The sequence below is a fragment of the Purpureocillium lilacinum genome, assembly GCF_023168085.1.
Source record: "Purpureocillium lilacinum CBS 284.36 DNA, scaffold_7, whole genome shotgun sequence".
Taxonomy (NCBI): domain Eukaryota; kingdom Fungi; phylum Ascomycota; class Sordariomycetes; order Hypocreales; family Ophiocordycipitaceae; genus Purpureocillium; species Purpureocillium lilacinum.
In genome coordinates, this window is record NW_027072117.1 from 586,314 (window position 1) to 605,976 (window position 19,663).

Below are 19,663 nucleotides of genomic sequence, written 5' to 3' on the forward strand. Positions count from 1 at the left end.
GCCGCCCCGCCGCCGCCGACCGACTGCCAACCACTTTGGTCAGCGTTTCCAATCATCATCAACCTCTCAACCTCACCTCACATCGCATCGCATCGCATCGCATCGCATCACACCCCGCTACGCCTCATCTCACAGGAACCATCTCCCGCGCTGCCAGCTCACGTACCTACCAGCGACAGCCCGCGACTCACCGCGCGCCTCAAAGCTGCAGCTACTCACCTCCCCTCGCCACACGCCAGACACACACACGTATCGTGCTGCGCAGCGTCGCCCACGTACAGGGGTCCCCGCCACGACCCCTCCAGTAAGCACATCGTCGTACCCGAGCGTCTCGACAGAGGAAAGCTGCGCCGACATCACCCACGGTCCGCACGCACGGCCATCTATTCCTCGCCTTCTCGGAGGGTTCAGGCGGCTGTGAGCGCAAAGTAGAGGAAGCGAGTGGTTGAAGCAGGCCAGGCCAGACGGAACCTGAACGGGAGGCAGCATCGGCACGCCCACCATGGAGGTGCCCAACCCGCGCCGCGTCCTGGCTGTGAGCCTCGAGAGTCAGGCCGCGCACCTGAGCGCCTTCATAAAAGGTATGTAGGGCACGACACAGCCGCCGACTCCTGCCCATTCATTTCCTCACTACGACGCATGCACACAAGACCATGACACGGCGAGGACTAACCGGCCCTACGCAGAGCTTACCGGCCAAATACCATCGCCCGCGGGACCCGAGTCGTCTCTCGCCGGCACCACCCACGATCTATCACTCACGACACGCTACTACCGTGCCACCGTGCCGGTGTGGCTGGACCTTGTGGCTGCGGCCGCGCAAGATGAAGGGAAAGGGGCCGATACGGCGGCTGCACAGGTCCTCGATCCAGCCGAATCCAGGACCACGGCGGCGGCCGACTGGGCGGCCAGCTTCCTTTCCGAGGAGGCGCGCGAGGTGCTCGCCGTGCTGGGCGCCGTGGTCATCGTGTTTGCGGTGCCACCACTGCGGGCGCCGGCGGCCACAACAGCCGCATCACCAGAGACTGCAACGACAACCACAGAACCGACAAAGGCAGGGGCGACTTCGGGCAAGGAACGGGAAGAGAGAGGGCCATCACCAAATGAACTCGGCTCGGCCGGCCCGGACGCCGCGCAGCAGGTCAAGGAGCTCATCCACCACGTCGGCCGCGTGCTAGGCGATGGCCTTGGCGGGTGGGAATGGGACGGCGTGCGTATCGCCGTCGGCGTGGGCGGGCCGTCACCTGCGACTGGAGGTGGCATCGACGACGGTTACGGCGCGGCGGGCGAGTGGGACGAGGTGTGCGCCGACGCGGGCATGGAGTTTGTCCACGTCCCATCATGGGCGGCGGCGTCCGCACCGGGCGACCGGAACGAGTTTGGAGAAAAGTCGGGCATGGAGCGCGTGCGCGAGGCCCTCGAGGCCAACGACTGGGAGGGCGACGGCGACGGGACAGGCGGCATGGACGAATTCGGCGCGTTTGAGGGCAGTGGCGGCGGCGCCGGAGCCGACGACGACGAGGCCGACGAAGCCGCGCTGGACCCCGAGAACCTGGACTTTGGATTCGACCGAGCCGATTTTGAGGGGCTGAAGAGGGCCATCTGGAGCACCGGGGGAGAGCATGGCGAGGAGGAGGAGGAGGAGGAGGAGGCGGTGGTAGCGGCGGCGGATGACACGAGTGCGCAAACGAAAGACGGCCGAGCGCAAGCAAGTCTGCCACTGCCAGGGCAGGATACGGAGGTGGACGCGGATGAGAGGGAGGCGCTTGACGATGACGATGTGGCCAGGATGGAGCGTATGATGCGCAAACTCCAGGCGGCGCGCGAGGCCGGCCAAGGCATGAATGAAGCGCAGCGCAAAAAGATGGCGGCGCGCGCTGTCGCCGAGGTCATGCGTGACCTGTGACCTGAGCAGCTGGACAATATAATGTATCGGCTGTGAGGCTGCCGCAAACGCACCTCGCACTCTGCACAACGTGGATATACCATGGTCAGTGCGTATGCCATTCCACCGCGGGCGCTTGACTGGCTGCTTTGGGCCGAGGACCGAGCGGAGGGTTGAAGCCGGTGGTTTCATCTAGACTATGCGTCTCGGCAGGCGCAGGCTCGAGTGTCCGGGAGAGCGTCAGGGCGATCGTGCGGACAGGATCCCGTTGCTCACGGACGCCTGATTGTCCGAGTGCGCCAACTTGCCAAGGCAGTCTCCCGCGCCAATGGCCGCGATAGGTTGAGGACTGAGATATCAGGTCAATATATCTGCCATCTCCCAATGCGATACGCAGATGAAGAGGTCAGTCCGGGCGCGAAATCCAGTCCGCCAGCCTTGATGATGTATTGCGCAGCTTGACTAAACGTAGCCTTTGCGAATATCAAAGTCGTGCTCTTAGACGTTGCAGGCACTGCCAGGAGCCTTGGCAAGCCTGTAGAGCATTGTGCGGCTTGGACACATGTCGACAGGAAAATAGCCATTCATATGCTGCGGAAGTCGAACTTGGCGTCATAGCGTACAGTCCGTGCGTGAAAGCCGCAATGCATCCTTCATACTGGTGCGAGATATCGTTCCTCCGAAGTAGAAATCTTGGCCATGCGAGGGCCGGACCCATCGTGACTGGGTTGCGACGTCGGTGACGAGCCGGCGCCCGCATCTAATCCATTATGCGGAGTAGACGAACCGCGACGACGGACCAACCAGTGCAAGCGCATGAACATAGGACCTCAACACCAGAAGCCACCGTCGAATTCATTCTTGGATGTACTGCGCCCGATTCGACCAGCATGGTGGGCTCATGTCGGCGCCTCAAAATAGCTTGGCTGGCATTGCGGCGTTCTATGCTTCAGCACGCTGGCGATGCGTCGCAGCAACTCTGTGGGCATCAACTGGAGTTTCGATGTCTTTGCAACCAAGACCCCAGAGCCTTTTCGAGCGTTGCCGGCAGGGGTATGCGTTACGATGCTAGCCTGGGAACCCCAGCGTGCCTCGACTGGATCAAGCCTCGACGGTACCGGGAACCCGTACGGGGGGATGGGTGAGCGGGCCTTGGTGCCCGACGGCAAAGATGGCAATGTATCGGCGACAGGCACCGGATGACATGGACTGGATGGAGCCGCCGACCCTGACCGGCGGCACGGGCGTGAGACACCAGCCGAGTCAGGAGAGGAGGAGCACGACGAGTCCGGACATCTTCGACGACTGAACGCGCCCTGGATGATTTGCCCTGTCCACAACACCTGTTCCCGCAGCCTTGGTCCGCGGGGGCGTGGCGGTCCCCGCCGTGCGCTCAGGAACGAGACTGAACTGGTGAGGGAAAAGGAGGAGCAGGATTGACTTGTCCGTCATCGGGCTCGCGCGGCCAAGAGCCGATCGCCCCCTAGCCCCGTTTGGGCTTGGAACCCTTGGGGCTCACTCACGCTGTTGCGGCTTTGACGGCGCGCGACTCGATGGGATGGGACCGTCGTGCGAACGCGCTGGCATGTGGCCGTCGGCGGGCGACTGTGGCGGGCCGTGGCAGGCTTTGCTGAGAGGCTGGAAGCACCGGACAGGGTCCTAGTCAGGGGTAAGGAGGTCTTGGATGGTGGGGTGGGAGGTGGTGGCGCCGGCCCTCGAGCAGAAAGGTACATGGTGCGAACGAGGTCTCAGCAACAGCGGCCCCAGTCGCACAGTGCCTCTGTCCGTCACCTGCAGGGAGGCCAAGAGCGGCAGAGACAATCGTGTGGCGCAGGTACGCAGAAGCAGCACGGCTCCAGACCGTGTCGAAACGCAGCGATGCTGGGGGCGGCGAGGCAGCTCTGATGCGGCGTTTCTGTGGACTTGTTGGCTTTAAGGTTGTCGTTGCGTCCCTTGACGAACCGTGAAACGAAGGCTTGACGAGCGATGGGATAAGAGGTCACTCGCTGGACTTGGAGCTGGATTTCCATATCCATCCAGACCCATGGCGTCACCGCCCGGACAGGGCCGTTGGCCGGCTGGTTTGTCCATGGGGCGCTGGGCCTCCACCAGCTCAGCTCTCCACGGAGCCAAGTCGCGGTGCCAGACAGATCGTCCCGCACGAGGGCACACGCTTGCTGATGAATCCACATCGCCTCTGTCGCAGAAGTCGCGGCAGTAGCAGCCGCAGTCACAGCGGCTGTGATACTGCATCCTGCGCCCATTGACGCATCCCTCGGGTCAGCAGGCATCCTGAAGTGGTTCTCGGCGTGGAGGACAACGTCGGCCAAGGTCAAGGGGTCGAGGCCGGCAGGCTGACCAGGACCAGGGTCACGCTGTCGGGGCCGACCCCACTGCATGACGATAGGGGCGCATTGGCGAACGAGGCTACTGCAGGAACATGGTCGGCGTGGGCTCTCGGGGGGGTCTCTGCTCAGGCTGGCGGCTGTCTGGCCTGGTCCCCGTCTGGCGTGGTGTGGCGTGAGCTGGTGGATGGAGCGTTTGTGGTGTGGCCAGGTGGTGCGGCGCGGTGCGGTGCGGTGCGGCTCAGAGCAGGGCGCGCGAGCGCCAGCAGCGGGAACGTGTGCTCGACTGTGGCAATCGTTCTCGTACAGTCCCCGCAGCATGCGGTGGTTGCCCCAACCCAAGGGGATGTGACATGGGATCAGTCAACAGCGTTTGCGACGACGCTGAAATGAATGAGGCCATCCGCAAAATGAGGCCGCGAACAGGATGATTGCAGGCTCAAGACGAGACGGCAGTCCCGAGGCGGGAGGGCAGGAGCAGGTCAGGTGCCGTGCCTGTACTTCGTACCCTTTCCCAGCCTGGCGTCGTGACCTCAGGCACATACCCGTGCCTTGCTACGTACCTCGCCTCGTTCGGTACGCGCTCGTATACCTATGTCGCCCTGGGCGTTGGATACGAACGAGGGCAAGGAAGGAGCCGCTGACTGCATGGCACCGTGCCGCAAGCAACGGTACTTGCAGATAATAAGAAAGGAGCGGTCTCTGCCCTTGAGCGAATCATCAGGTACCTTGCTCGACGCAGGCTGCGCGCCTTGCCCAGGGTACAGCCGGTTACCGCCACGATGCCGCAGTTGTACCTGTAACTCTCACGGCAATACCGGCGTGTACCTGCACCTGCGGATGATGCTTTTTGCCCTCCGGCAAGCCAAACCTTCAGGAGCCTCGCTCTCAGTGCCGCTCCAGCCTTGGGCCTGTCGCACAACATCGACCCCCGCTGTCGTCAGATGTTTCTGATCTGATGCCTGCCCCCTTTTCGCGCCCGCCGATCCCGCCCTCACCACTCCTGCCCACGGCCGAGTCCCCGACCAAGAATGAAGCAGACGCGTCGGTTGTAACGGCGGTCTTGTGGGCGACAGGCATCCCCCAGACGCCTCGACCTCCGGAGCTCTTGCTGCGTGGCACCCAGGCCATCCCCAGGAACGAGGCCCAGAGGCCCAGACGGGGCTCGGTGATCGACACAGGGTCGGCCACCCGCCCGCGCTCTGTCGCTATCGAGTGTCGAGTCTGGTCAGTTGCGGCATCGCCGTGCGAGGTGGCCTGAGAAGCCTCCCGGCTCTGGAGGCAAATCTCGTCCACGGCTCCCTTGCCCAGCTTCTGGACGGAGACCGTCTTGAAATACTCCGTATACTTCGTTCCAAGCCCGTACATACTTTGGAGGCGCCCCAAGCCGACGGGCGGTGACCACCCGTCCAGATGCCGGGAGCAAGTGGCAATGGCAGTCGGCCACCCCTGGTTCCCCATAACGAGGTCCTTGCGCGGGTTGGGGCCCTGCCTGCAAAATCGATCCGTCAGATGCCGAATGGACCCCAGAGGGCCAACTCGTCTGTGCGTATCATGCCCGAATGGAGAAGACCCCCGTCTTGCTCCCTGCAAACCCAGGCACCATCGGGCGCGTTGCAGACACTGATGCACGGCGAACCTCGCCGGATCCGGCGCGCCTTTCCGTCGCAGACGAGACGAGAGTCATGCACAAAACGTCGACGACAATGTTCGAAGCCGCCGTCTGTCCCGGAGGGACGGGGGCTCGGTGGCGGACAGGCGAGGCAGGCCCAGGAGAGGGGCATTTGGGGGTCAGACAGGGGGTCTCGAGCGGTCAAGGATATCGGTCCACCCGCAGTCCAGGATCCGCGATCAGGCTCCCCGTCTTAGGCTCACGGCACGCACCAAGCTCGGGCGGCTCGAGGCCGATCCAGCTGGGAGTCGTTGGACGGTCAAGACAATGGGCCCGTGGATGGGACGCACGTACGAGCATAGCATGGGCGATGCTGCGACACCGAGGAGTACGTACTCGGGCCCTGTACTCGGTACGCACAAAAGCGTGACCTGACGACCACAAGGCCATCCGCCGACGACAGCTCCGTCGGGACGTCCTGGGACGAAGCATCAAACGACCAGGACCGGCAGCAGTGGCTTCTGAGACGGACTGGGCGCTTGACTGCTTCCTTGCCTCCGCCGCGCCCATCGAGACGTCCGGAGGTCCAAGACCGACCCGACGACTACCGTGCGAGGCTAGAATGTAGGCCCATGTACGTTCCCACTTGGTCGCAAGATGTCTGACAACAGCCAACCGCGAAGGGCAGGCCGCTTTTGTTTTGCACACCCGGCCAGCCTCGTTGGCACTGTGCGACACTGGGCGTGAGCCGGCGGCGCGGGCGTCTCGTACCTTGCAGCACTGCGCATTGCGCATTGCGCTACCTGCGGAAGAGGGTGCACACCCGCCGTCACGAGAGCGTCGCTGGTTGGTTGGCCGTTGGCTCGCCCGCCTGCAGCAAAGCCCGCCGCCGCCAGAGGACGCGACGGTCGACTCTCACAAAAGCCTCGTTCGCCAGGGACGACGCGACAGCTCATCGCGATCGGAGCTGCGGCCATGAAGCAGGCCGCGACGGGTCGCGCGTGAGCCAAAAAGCTGTGTCGCCGCGTCCGTGAGCCTGCTTCCCTCTTCCCTGCACCAGGACGACGCGTGATGGGTGCTCGGCGGGCTCGAGTTGGAGGCAGAAAAAAAAACGAGTCGAGCGTTGTGTCGCGGCGTGAACACAACAGCTGTGTGGCTCGTCAGCAGCACTTGTTCTCTCAGACCAGTCTCAAGCAGCCCGTGGCGTCTCACCCCCGGTTCCCCGTCTGCATCCGCGTCCGCCGAGCCAACGAACGCCAAACGGCACCGACGCTCGTTCCTCGTGTGCGTGCAGTCTTCCTGGTCGTACTTCGTCGGAGGCAGCAACAGTAGCTGGGGAAGATCCGCCATCATTCAGCGACATGCACGAACGAGTACGAAGAACCAAACACCGCCTCGTAAAGTTTCCCAGTCAGGGGTGTGTTGGTACCAGGCCCGTCCACCACCAGCCGATTCCATCGTCCACGGTCAAGGCCGTGTGCCTCCAACCCACGTCCCAACTTTCTCTGGGCGGGCCTCGACGGCCCAGAGGCAGAGCCACTGGACAGATGCTCACACTGCAGACCTGTCTGCCCGCGTGCAGACACGCAGCTTCAGAGCGGCGAACCGTGTCTGCTTTGGCGCGCTCACCCCTTGGCAAGTGCTAAAAATGCACACACACACAAACACAGTCTCCATCTAGTGAGCGTCTCTAGCCAGTCACGGACGGCTCTCACGCCCCAGGGTCGCTGGTGGTGGTGGCCTGGTGCTTGAGGCTTGTGGAGGAGGACAGAAGTGTGTGGTGGATGGTGGACGGAGGACAGCCAGACAGACACCCCTCGGGTTCCGTCTCAACTGGCGGCCGCGGCGCGGGTACCTGGCGGGTGACCGGCGCGTTGGTGCGGGCGACGCTATCCCAGCTGGTAGCCGCCCAGTACCCCACCCGTGTGGCCCCACCGGGCAGGCGCCGGGAGGGCGGGCCACTCAGCGGTGCAGCCGCCGGTGCGTCGCCGCCTGCCCACCAGTGGCGTGCGAGGGCGAGGCGTAGCGGGTGCATGGGTACCTGAGGCGTTCAGGTACCCGTCGCGCCGTCGAGCCCACACCTCAGGTACGGGCCAGCTTCCAGGTTCCCTGCTGTAACGTGAGGTGTCCCTGGCGCGGCGCCCCCCCCCAGCCCATGGGAGCCCAGTCCAGTCCACCCGACCGCGCCCACTGCCCGCCCCGTCCTTCCGCCGCCGACTGAGGCCCTGGTGCACCTCACCCAACCGCCCGGGCTCGCCTCAGCGCACCACCTGGGGCCTGGGCGGTGCGGTGCCCGCCTCGCACGCCCGCCCGCACAGCGCCTGGGCAGGGTGCCCCGTGCTGGTCCATGGCACTGGGCCCTCCAGTGCCCTGCCTGAGGTGCTCAACGGCCCAGGAGCGTTCGGCCCCCTCCCCCCCCTCCCGCAGTGCAGCCAGCTAGCCAGCCCGCCCACCGCGAGTTCGAGTCGGTGCGAGGGCCGCTGTCCCGTCCAGTCCCTTTTTGCCCACGTCCTCCCGCCCGTGTCCTCCTCCTCTCCTCCGCCTCCTTCTTCTCTCCATCGCCATCCGCCATTCTTCACCACCAACCCTCCCTCTGGGCCCTTTTCTTTCCTTTCACGTCACTCTCTTGTTATTCCAAAGCCATTACGGTTCCCGTCACTCCTTCCGGGACCTATACATTCATTCGGCTCGACCCGCAGCCAGTAATTGACGCCCCCATTTCTCGAAATCGACCACACACGGCCGACCCGAACCGACCGGCGTCGCTGCGAATATCCCTCCTTGTCTGCCCGCTTGGACCAGGAACGACACTCATTTCCCACCCTTGAGCTCAATCCAACTTTGCTACTTTCCCTATCCTTACCTTGCCTTTGGACAGTATTCGACGTGTTTGTATCCTGCGCCTCCGTTTACCGCGCCGGCCCACATCCACACTGCTCGGACGTTCGATCCAACCGCGAGACCCTCGACCGTTGCGCCCAGCCCCCGCAGGCGTTAGCCCATCGACCTCGCGAGGCACCCGCCCGGCTCTGCTGCGCTGGAATTTAAAGATCAGGGTCCGCGCCCGTGGGAGGACACTCGTCATCGAGCAGCCGGTCATCATCACCGAGCAATGGCAACCGAGATCGAGCAGCCCTTGGCTCTCGGCCAGGGGGCATCGATCCCCAGCGCCGGCACGACCCCGACCTCTGCCACGGCCACGACTCCCAACGCACACATGAAGCAGTCTCCCACCCAGTCCACTTCGAGCGCCAGCGGCCAGTCCTCCGCCTCGAAGCGACCGCCCCGAAAGAGCACCTTGACGCAGCAGCAGAAGAACCAGAAGCGTCAGAGGGCCACGCAAGACCAGCTCGGCGTCCTCGAGGTCGAGTTCAACAAGAACCCGACTCCGACCGCCAATGTCCGGGAGAGGATCGCGGAGCAGATCAACATGACCGAGAGGTCTGTCCAGATCTGGTTTCAGAACAGGTGAGCTGCCTTTTCGTCGCACCATCCCTTGCGTGACATCTCGGCATCGTGACTAACGTGGACCCTGCTGCTAGGCGTGCCAAGATCAAGCTCTTGGCGAAGAAGAGCCTTGAGACCGGCGAGGACATCGATTCCATCCCCGAGTCGATGCGAGCATATTTGGCTATGCAGGCCATGGAGTCCGGCAAGGGCCTTGGTGGGAGCTACCTCGGCCGCACCGGACTGCTGCCCTTTGGCCATGGCGGCATGCTCCTCGGCGGCGACCAGGGCGCGCAAGGCAAAGTTTGTGAGTGGCAGACACAATTATCCTTTTTGAGAGCACGAAGCTGGTTCTAACAGACTTCCCCGTTAGTGATTCATCATTTGACCTGCCGGTCGCTCAGCATCGGAAAATGGACTCGAGTCGGTCAGAACACGATGGACCTCATCATCTTCTACTCGCCCGACAAGTGCACCATGACCTACTACATCAACAGCGACCAGGCCGGCTACAAGATCGAATACCCCTTCTCGTACATCAAAAACATCTGGCTCGAGAATAACGAGGGCGACCAAAACAAGCTCGGCGGCATCGTCATCGAGCTCAACCGCCCTCCGCATTTCTTCATGGACTCATCGTGCCAGAGCAACGGCTTCCTTCAGGTTGGCGACTTCACCGAAGACCTGCAAGCTTCGCAATGCATGATCCACCACCTCGGCGGCAACCCCAAGGTCCTGACGAACCAGCTGGCCAAGCTCGTCTCGCTCGAATCCTTCATGAACCGCCATAATCCGCTGTCCTACGGCGACCCCCATGCGATTTCGGTGTCTGCCCCGGTTTCACCCACCGCCCGTCCCTCGTCGCAGCCCAGCTTCCCGCAAGCTCACGGGGGCATGGCGCAGGACCACTGGGGTCTCAACCAGATGCACTCGGGCATGCGCATGCCTCACGGGCACAAGCGACAGCGCAGTCGCTCTGTGCCTGGACCGATTGACTTTGCCATGTTCCAGAGCCAGCCGATGCCGTCCTTCTACATTCAGCCCCCAGGTGAGATGGGCCCCCCTCAACACAACCCCAACATCTATGCGCCCGTTCCGCAGCAACCTAGCGGCATGGGGAGCAACCTCCGCATCGACACGCAGGCCGGCTTCGGACTCGATATGCGGCAGTACCCCATGTCCGCCACGACGGCCTCGCCGTCCGAGTTCCCCCCGAGTCCGGGTTACTTCCAGCCAGAACAGAACATGCCCAATTCCAACTTTGGCACGCCCTACGGCGGAGCGTTCCTGTCGCCGATGGTGAACGCGGACAACGGCGGAGCCGCGGCCGTCTCGCCACTCCCCTTTGGCGGCCCGTCGGAGCCGTCCATCGTGGAGCAGTCCCCGCCCATGTCGATGATGGGCCGACCTGGGTCCGCCGAGCTGTACACGGGTCACGAAGGCTCATGTGCGGTGTCCGATGACGGCCACAGCCTCAACGAAATGTACTCGAAGCACACCATCAACCTGCCGATGCACACGCCTTCTCCGGGCACCTTTGTCCAGCCGTCGCAGCACGGCGATCTGGACATGGACCAGCTCGTGCAGTTCGATGCCGTCGACCCCGCGAGCCTGTCGCCGGAGACGGTGCCCCCGACCACCTGAAGGCAACAAGGGGGCGTCGACGCCTCCGCACCTCGTTTCACTGGCGATCAAAAGCATTCACTCTTGGGGAACTGATGCACTTCGAAGGCGTTTTTGTTAGGCAGCAGCTGATACCACGGGCTTATCGGGTTTTGTCTTGTTGGATGCGAAGACCATGTCAGCACCGCTTCTCAACGTTGGGCGTGTACCGAGAGCAGCTCTGTCGGCCCGAACCCCCCTCCCCCTCCTCTGGCTTCGTGCGTGCAAGCCATTACGAATTTGGCATGACGATACTTCACATCGACGACATCGGTCATGCATGTCCGGCACAGCGATCGTGCTTGTTTGTTTACCAGTACTGCTTCGCGGCACACAGCCTGTCGCCCCGGGACATGGAACCGGGGCGGACCGCGAGCAAACATTGTTACCTGGTGGCCCATTGCAGATTTCTTTTCAGCTCTTGAATGTTTCTTCTCTGTCACTTCGTTCAGCTTCCTTTTTCTGCTGACCCGTCGTTACGGGCCGTTTCTGTCTCGCGCGGGGCCGCGCCTGGCCACCACGCGGCCCGCCGAGACCTAATTCTACTCATGCATATTTTCGAGTAATAGGGCAGTTTCCGATTTCTCCGTCGTCATTCTGAGTTTCCACCTTGTTTCTTTTTTAAAACTTGCGCGCGTTGATGGCTGTGGAGGGTTTCTTGAATGGGGAAGCGAGCCCTGGAGGCTTGGCCAGGTTCACTGGGAAGACGGTCGTTAATGGCGGGAGGAGCTTGGGGGAACTAGAGCAATTCATGCATGCTGTTTGCGGCTATGGGGAGTCTGAGGAGCCGCGAAGGCTCCCGGGAAGCGGCTTGGAGAAGGGGATCTGCTTGCGCGCCGACGGACGCCTCGACAATGGGGGTGTTTCGGCGCTGCTTTGCCGAGAGGATAGTACACGCCTGGCCGACTCGGACGGGATAGCTAGCTAGCAATGGATTCCAAGTCCCAAAGTTCCAAGCCGAGACGCCTGATCTCATGTGGATGGCAATATCGGACCCCGGAGTTTTGAAAGCCGGGGTCCCTGCCGGTTCGGCATATGTGAGCGACTGATGCTACAGGGGATGCAGCGGCGCACGGATGCGTTGGGCAAGGCTACTCACGCAAGGCAGTGCATACTTGCTAGGAAGCCTATATATGGTATAGTATCTGCCTGTTAGCTGCTCGGGGGCACGTAGGATATTAAAGTGTCGCTCCCTACTCCATAGGAACTGTAGTTGTACAACACTGTACACATACATAGCTATGCCGTGTCCTTGTTCGTCGTCGGAAGTGACTGGTCGAGCGGCCGGCCGGGCGCGGCGGGCATGGGCCACTCTGCGACGCGAGGACATGACGCCAGCGATCACGGCAGACGTGGTTTGGAGGTACGAGGGGAGCGTTCAGGACGGGAATCGATACCTGGGTGGTCAGTACCTCCCTAAGTAGGATGAAGGTTGCGCCAATGCCTGCGATGCTGCTGTACAGATGGGGATAGACTCGTATGGATAGCATACCACTACGTACGACTGGACACCCCGGATGGGCAATAGAGGGCGATGATATCGATGGAGGTCCGCATCTACGATGTACGAAATAGGCAAGCTTACATGCGAGGGAAAACCATAAGCTTAAACAGACAGCCGAGAGCGACGGTGCCGTCCGAGTGGAGGACGAAAGGCGCATGGCGGGTGGGCTTGCGTGGAGGACGGACAGTCCAAGCCATGGAGACGCTTCGCCCGCCCCGTGGCCGCGGCTTGACACTGGATTGGGTTGGGTTTTCTGGCGGCGCCCGGAAGGAGGCCGAACAGTGCCTCGTTTGCCTCGGGCGCAGCAGCCCAGGCCGAGAGTCCGACTCTACCTAGCACCTATTCTGGCGTGTGCCGCATGCGCATGGTTCGGTCGAGGCTGTACAGCGCCGTGCCACATACAGCAATGGGGCAGTTCAGCACAGCAAAACGGTGGAGATACATTGCATTGCCGTCTCTGGGGCTTCTAGAAGGACGGCGACGAGGGTGCGGCTGGGAGGACAGGTAGGGGAGGGCGTGACGCGGCGGTGGCTGCTGAGTTTTTTGGTCCTGGCAGCCCAACAGCCTGGCGGCGGGCGTTGGCGTGGGCGTTGCGCACGCACGCACGGGGGAAGTTCGAAAGGGGGCGCATCCGAGGTGGTGTTCGGGCTTGTCAGGCTGGTGGCTCAGTGCAGGTGGTGGTGGGTGACAGACCGACTGAACTCCCGCTTCCTCTCTTGTTACAGTACGGCTGGGCGGCTGAAAAGGCATACTGGGGGACGGGAACGGGGACGGGGGACTGGGTGGTGGCGTCAGTTCTGCCGCGCGTCAGGGGAGGCACTCTGGTGGACGGGGAGGGTTTCTGGTGGCACTTCCTCCCCCGTGGGAAGGAACTTTAAAATAGGGGAGCGTTCTGGGCGACTGGCGACGATCTGGGGCGCCAAGGGGAGGGGGAACAGCTGGAAAGCCAATGTGAAGGCGCCCAGCACCGCCCACAGGCGCAGGCGTGGTGGGTTGGAGCACTGGCTGGCTAGGCTGGCTGGCAGGCGGGCTGCGCCACGTTGCGTCTGGGGTACAGCACAGCAGGTACCTCCACTACCAGGAAAGAGGGCCAAGTCGTAAGCGGCTGGGCCGTTTTCCTGCTTCCTGCCGCCCCCCCTCCCCTTGGCAGTCCGACACATACAGTACGACTCGCCGCCAGCCAGCCGCCAGCCGAGCAGGCGTGCGTCTTGCGTTGGCCCTTCTTCGTTGCGGCTTTGTTCATTTCCCTGTTTTGCCCTCCTGTCCGCGACTCTTGCTTCATTCTGTCATTCTTGAGCCGTAACGTGCGCGCCGCCGTGGGTACAGATCGGCGCTCCCGGTGCTGTCGATCGCTTCATCCTTTGAGCAGCGAAACGGGCATTGCGCCGCTGCTTTCGCTTAGCTGCGCCGGCTGGCATCACCGAGCCCCCCTGCGCTGTCATTCTCGCATTTGGAATCAGTACATTCATACGGGGCATACTTTCGAGAGCGGTTACAAGCAACAGTGACGAACCTAACGAACAAGGGCAAATACGAAGTACACGTGCGAGCGATCGGAGAGTCCGACCACCACCTGAGACGAGTACAGCACGGCGCGGCACTAGACGAGAGACGCGACGAACACATTATCATTGAGAGAGAGAGAGAGAGAGAGAGCACGCGCATGCGAGGAATGCAATTCCAACGCGGGGCGTGTTTCATCCTGGGCCTGGGGACATTCCGATGCTGAGACACGCTCGACGGCGGCGACCACCACCACCACCTCTAACCACATGGCGCCCGGCCGTGACGGTCGCGACCGCGACACCAGCGCCGACCGCAATGCCCCCCACGACGACGACGACATCACGGCCCTGAACGAGCGATATCCCTACGTCCGCCCGACGCCCCCCCGACGGGCCAGCTCGTCGCCCTCCGTCACCGCACTCGCCTCGGCCCGCAGGAGGTCGCTGGCTGGCGACCACGGCGGCTCCAGGAGGGGACATGACGGCCACGAGCTGCAGACGATACCCTCGACGGTGCCAATGGCCGACCCGAAGCAGCAGGGCGCCGCTGTCGTGTCCGAAGATGCGGCTGCAGGCACGGAAAAGAGCGCCGGCGGAGACGTGAAGCCGGTAGCGTCGCATGGGACGGCCGCGTCGCGACTCTGCTTTTGGCGACCTGGCGCGAACAAGAGGCGGCTCAAGAGGGTCTCTCGAAAGGAGCGCGCAATGCAGCAGCTGGCCCTCCTCTACCAACGATTCATCGTCGAGGGCCTCTTGCGTCGCAAACCGCTCCCGCCGACGGCAGATGGCCGCCATATCCCCCTGTGCCCCTCGCGCGACGTGGGCCCCGGGGGCCTCATCGACGAGCGCAGCGGCAAGTCCTATATCAGCAACTTTATCCGGTCAAGCAGATACACTGTCTACGACTTTATCCCCAAGCAGCTCGTCTTCCAGTTCAGCAAGATTGGCAACTTTTACTTTCTCATCATGGCTATTCTGCAGATGATCCCGGGGCTGAGCACAGTCGGACGCTGGACCACCGCTGTGCCCCTGGGCATCTTCGTGGCCTTCAGCATGGGCAAGGAAGGCTACGACGACTACAGGCGGTACCAGCTCGACAAGGTTGAGAACCGAAGCAAGGTGTCGGTTCTGGAAGCCGGCGTCCGGAGCCGTGACGACTCAAAGCGGGCTGGCAAATCGCAAAAAGGTCCCGATGATATCGAGGAGACGGCCTTGCGGGATCTCGAGGGCGGCGGTAGGCCTAGCATGGGCACTGCCAATTGGGTCACGGTGCAATGGCAAAATGTGCGTGTCGGCGACGTGCTGCGGCTGCGACGAGACCAGGCTGCCCCCGCCGACATGGTTCTCCTGCATGCCACTGGACCCAACGGCGTGGCATATATCGAGACTATGGCTCTCGACGGTGAGACCAACCTCAAAAGCAAGCAGACCTGCCCTCTGCTGGTCGAGCGGTGTGCCACTTTAGAAGGCATTACGTCTGCACAGGCTACCATTGTCTCTGAGGACCCCAACCTTGACCTCTACAACTACGAAGGGAGGGTGGTGGTCGATGGTGAGACGCTGCCTCTGTCCCTCAACAACGTCATCTTCCGCGGGTCGACCCTCCGAAACACATCCGAAGCCATTGGCCTAGTCGTCAACTCGGGAGAGGAGTGCAAGATTCGCATGAACGCCAACAAGAACGTCCGCGCCAAGAAGCCCGCCATGCAGACCATCATTAACAAGATGGTACTGTTCCAGATCCTCGTCGTCCTGGCACTGGCCGGTGGGCTGACAGGCGGATACTACATCTGGGAGCCCAGTGTCCACGCTTCGTCATTCATCCCCAGCTCCCCTGTTTACAACGGCCACGTCTCGTTCAAAGAAATTCTTGTCGGCTTCATTCTCATGTTCAACACCTTGATTCCTGTCTCGTTGTACATCAGCATGGAAATCATCAAGATAGGACAGTTCCTTCTCATGCGGGATGTTGACATGTACGATCCCGTCACCGACACGCCTATGGTGGCCAACACAACCACCATTTTGGAGAACCTGGGGCAGGTCAGCTACGTTTTCTCGGACAAGACGGGAACCATGACGCAAAACCTGATGCGCTTCCGCAAGCTCAGCGTCGCCGGTGTCGCGTGCCTGCACGACATGGACGTCCAAAGGGACGAGGCCGCGAGGCATGGCAAAGGCAAAGGCAAGGATATGCCAGCTTCTTCGGCGCCTATGAAGGCGTTGAGGGAAGATGATGACGAAGACGACGATGACATGAGCATCAAGGCGAAGCCGTACCCGGTTCGGCAGGGCTCGCTGAGCTCCATGCCGCTCTGGAAATCCTCGGTCCGCCCTGATGAGGCACCCGAGATGAAGACGGAGGAGCTGCTCGACTACATCCAGCGCAGGCCAAACACGACATTCTCACGCAAGGCCAAGCAGTTCCTGCTGTGCATCGCCCTTTGCCACACCTGCTTGCCTGAGATCAAGGACGACGGGGAGCTGGCCTTCCAGGCTGCCTCCCCCGACGAGCTTGCTCTGGTCGAGGCCGCGCGCGATCTGGGCTTTTTGCTGATCGATCGACCCGCCCAGTCAATCAAGCTCCAGATGCGGGACGTGGACGGATCGCTGCATGTCGAGACGTACCAGGTTCTGGACGTGGTGGAGTTTAGCAGCAAGCGGAAGCGAATGTCCATCGTCATCAGGATGCCGGACGGGCGCATTTGCGTGTTCTGCAAAGGTGCTGATAACGTCATAATGTCGCGCCTTAAGCTGAGCCACCTGGCGGAGCAAAAGGCTAAGGATATCAGTCGTAGAGCCAGCTTGCGGAAAACCTTTGAGCAGGACAAGGCGCTGCGGCGAATGAGCGAGCAGGGTGGCAGCGCCAAGGGGACGCCTCGGACGAGCTTCGCCATGAGGCGGGCCGACTCGAGCGACGTGAGGGAAGGGGGGCTGAGGCTGAGCCTCGGTAGACGTTCGACGGATCTTGCCCGGCTCGCGCAGACGGACGGGGTCGCATCATGGCTCAACCGGCGTCGAACGGAAGAGCTGCCCTCCCCTCGGGCGTCGACCGACCTGCGCACGCGGTCGTTTGACCACGGCTCTTGGGTCGACGAGTCCCTGGCCGGCAACGAAGCCGCCGTGTTTGAGCGGTGCTTCCAGCACGTCGACGACTTTGCGTCCGAGGGCCTGCGCACGCTTCTCTACGCGTACCGCTACGTCGACGAGGACTCGTACGCCAGCTGGAAGGAACTGTACCACGAGGCGCAGACGAGTCTCGTGGACCGCCAAAGGCTCATCGAAGAGGCCGGCGAGGTGATTGAGCAAAAGTTTGACCTCGCCGGGGCGACGGCCATTGAGGACAAGCTGCAGGAGGGAGTCCCGGAGACGATTGACAAGCTGCGCCGAGCCAATATCAAGATCTGGATGATTACGGGAGACAAGCGCGAGACGGCCATCAACATCGGCCATTCGGCAAGGCTGTGCAAGCCCTTTTCCGAGCTCTATATCCTCGATGTCACCGAGGGCGACCTGCAGGAGTCGATGACGGCCATCCTCAACGATGTGTGCCGAGGCATGGTACCGCACTCGGTGCTCGTCGTGGATGGCCAGACGCTCGCCGCAGTGGATGCCGATAACGAGTCGTTGCTTCTGTTCAATGACCTCGTGGTGCGCGTGGACTCGGTCATCTGCTGCCGAGCGTCACCGTCGCAAAAGGCCGATCTGATCAAGTCGATCCGCCGCCATGTCCCGGACAGTATGACGCTGGCGATTGGCGACGGTGCCAACGACATTGGCATGATCCAGGCGTCACACGTGGGCATCGGCATATCGGGGCGCGAGGGCCTGCAGGCGTCTCGCATCGCCGACTATTCAATCGCGCAGTTCCGCTTTCTGCAGAAGCTGCTCTTTGTCCACGGCCGCTGGAACTACCTGCGCACTGGCAAGTACGTCTTGGCCACGTTCTGGAAGGAAATTGTCTTCTTCTTCGTGCAGGCGCACTTTCAGCGGTACACGGGGTACACGGGCACGTCGCTGTTTGAGTCGTGGAGCTTGACCGTCTTTAATAGCGCCTTTACGTCGCTCCCCGTCATCCTGCTGGGCATCTTCGACCGCGACCTCGCGCCCGAGACGCTGCTGGCGGTGCCGGAGCTGTACACCTTTGGCCAGCGCAACCAGGGCTTCAACTTTGCGCAGTACTTTGGCTGGATGATTATGGCCACTGCGGAGAGCCTCATCATCTTCTTTACCATGTACGGGGTGTATGCCCAGTCTCTGTTCACCAACGACACCGGTCTGTTTGCCATGGGCATGATTTGCTTTACCGTGGCCGTCATCTTTATCAACATCAAGCTCTTGTAAGTTTCTGTCGCCTGCATGCACTCACTATTTGTGATTTCTGACTGTCCCAGGGTGCTCGAGGTGCACAGCAAGACGGCCATTATATTCGGTGGGCTCTTCATCTCCATCGGAGGTTGGTTCCTGTGGAACATTATCCTCTCAGCCGGGTATAAACGCCAGGTGGGCCCGTACATTGTCCGCGACTCTTTCTTGCGCAACTTTGGGCGGGAGCTGCAGTGGTGGGTGACGATGCTGCTGGGCCTGACGGTGCTGGTGGCGCTCGAGCTGGTGGTGCAGGGCGTGCGACGGGTTTACTGGCCCACGGACCAAGACCTGATGCAGCGCATCGAGCGGGACAAGGGCGTGAGGCGCGTCATGAAGATGTATGCCGGCGACGGCGCCGACGATGACCACGACGATGAAAGTGACGCCAGCGACGAAGAGTACGGCGCGCACGGGGACATTGAGATGCGCGAGGGCATGGGCAGGAAGGGCCGCGGGCTGCACGACGGCGTGGACGAGGCGAGGGCCAAGTCGGTGAGCCCGAACCCAGGCCAGCAACGGCGGGAAAGCTACGACCAGCAGCAGCACGCGGCGGCGCCTCGCAGGCACGTCAGGGTCAGCGTGGACGAATACCGGCCGCCGAAGTGGTCGCCCCCGGCGGAGGAGCGCGAGAATCCGTTTGACAGCACGCCGGGGCGGGCGCTGTGAGGCGCCGCTTGTCATCTCCTTCAGCGCTTCTCATGATGATATCCCTCTTTTTCTTGTCTTTTCTCCGACGTCTCGACACGAGAGACGATGTCCTTGGGCGGCACGGTACGGTACGACAGACGCGTTGCTGGGTTGGCATTGTCGTTTGTTTCCTTTTTGGCGCGGCGTTTGGGTCGGGTGGGTTTCCGTTTGTACCTGTCTGTCGATGGTTGGGGCGGGTGGTGGTTTGATGACTCTGCGTGTGATGTTGCTGCGGAACCTGCAAGATGTCGAGGCAAGGCGAGGCGTTTTGGCATTGGTGGTACGGGGCGGTATGAAGGAAGCAGACTTACTGCTACGGAGGGAGTAGTTGCAGTGTTGGAGCGTTTATGCCTATGGTTATGGTTATGGTTATGGATATGGACATTGATAGAAGAGTATCTGCAGCCGTTCCCTCGCATGCTTGTTCACACGTATGCATGTACCGTTTGCGGACTATTAGAGCGACCGCATGCAGACGAGAGTCACTCCGTAAATGGACTGGACCATTAGAGCGACGAGTGACGATCGATGAGCAACGAGCGACTACACCGCCTTTTACGGATAGATAGATTGACGGGGTGCTGCGGCATCGACACCAACATTGTTGTTGATCCTGGAGTGTTTGATGCAAGCCGGTGCAATGCTGGT

At 61.9% G+C, this 19,663-nt stretch overlaps 3 protein-coding genes across 3 annotated transcripts; all 3 read left to right on the top strand.

Annotated features, from left to right (window-relative positions):
• Nucleotides 1-502: 502 nt before the first annotated feature.
• On the top strand, nucleotides 503-1,906 carry PLICBS_009092 (uncharacterized protein; the record flags this gene model as incomplete). The annotated part of the gene is made up of 2 exons (XM_018327877.2): nucleotides 503-581; nucleotides 687-1,906. The coding sequence occupies 2 exons, from the start codon at nucleotides 503-505 to the stop codon at nucleotides 1,904-1,906; spliced, it is 1,299 nt and encodes a 432-aa protein (XP_018173593.2).
• A 7,048-nt stretch (nucleotides 1,907-8,954) lies between these two features.
• PLICBS_009093 (transcription elongation factor SPT4) lies at nucleotides 8,955-10,933 on the top strand (the record flags this gene model as incomplete). The annotated part of the gene is made up of 3 exons (XM_018327878.2): nucleotides 8,955-9,310; nucleotides 9,385-9,596; nucleotides 9,663-10,933. 3 exons carry the CDS (start codon nucleotides 8,955-8,957, stop codon nucleotides 10,931-10,933), a joined length of 1,839 nt encoding a protein of 612 aa, XP_018173594.1.
• Nucleotides 10,934-14,227: 3,294 nt separating this feature from the next.
• PLICBS_009094 (uncharacterized protein) lies at nucleotides 14,228-18,994 on the top strand (the record flags this gene model as incomplete). Its single annotated transcript, XM_018327879.2, has 2 exons — nucleotides 14,228-18,300; nucleotides 18,355-18,994. 2 exons carry the CDS (start codon nucleotides 14,228-14,230, stop codon nucleotides 18,992-18,994), a joined length of 4,713 nt encoding a protein of 1,570 aa, XP_018173595.2.
• Nucleotides 18,995-19,663: the final 669 nt, after the last annotated feature.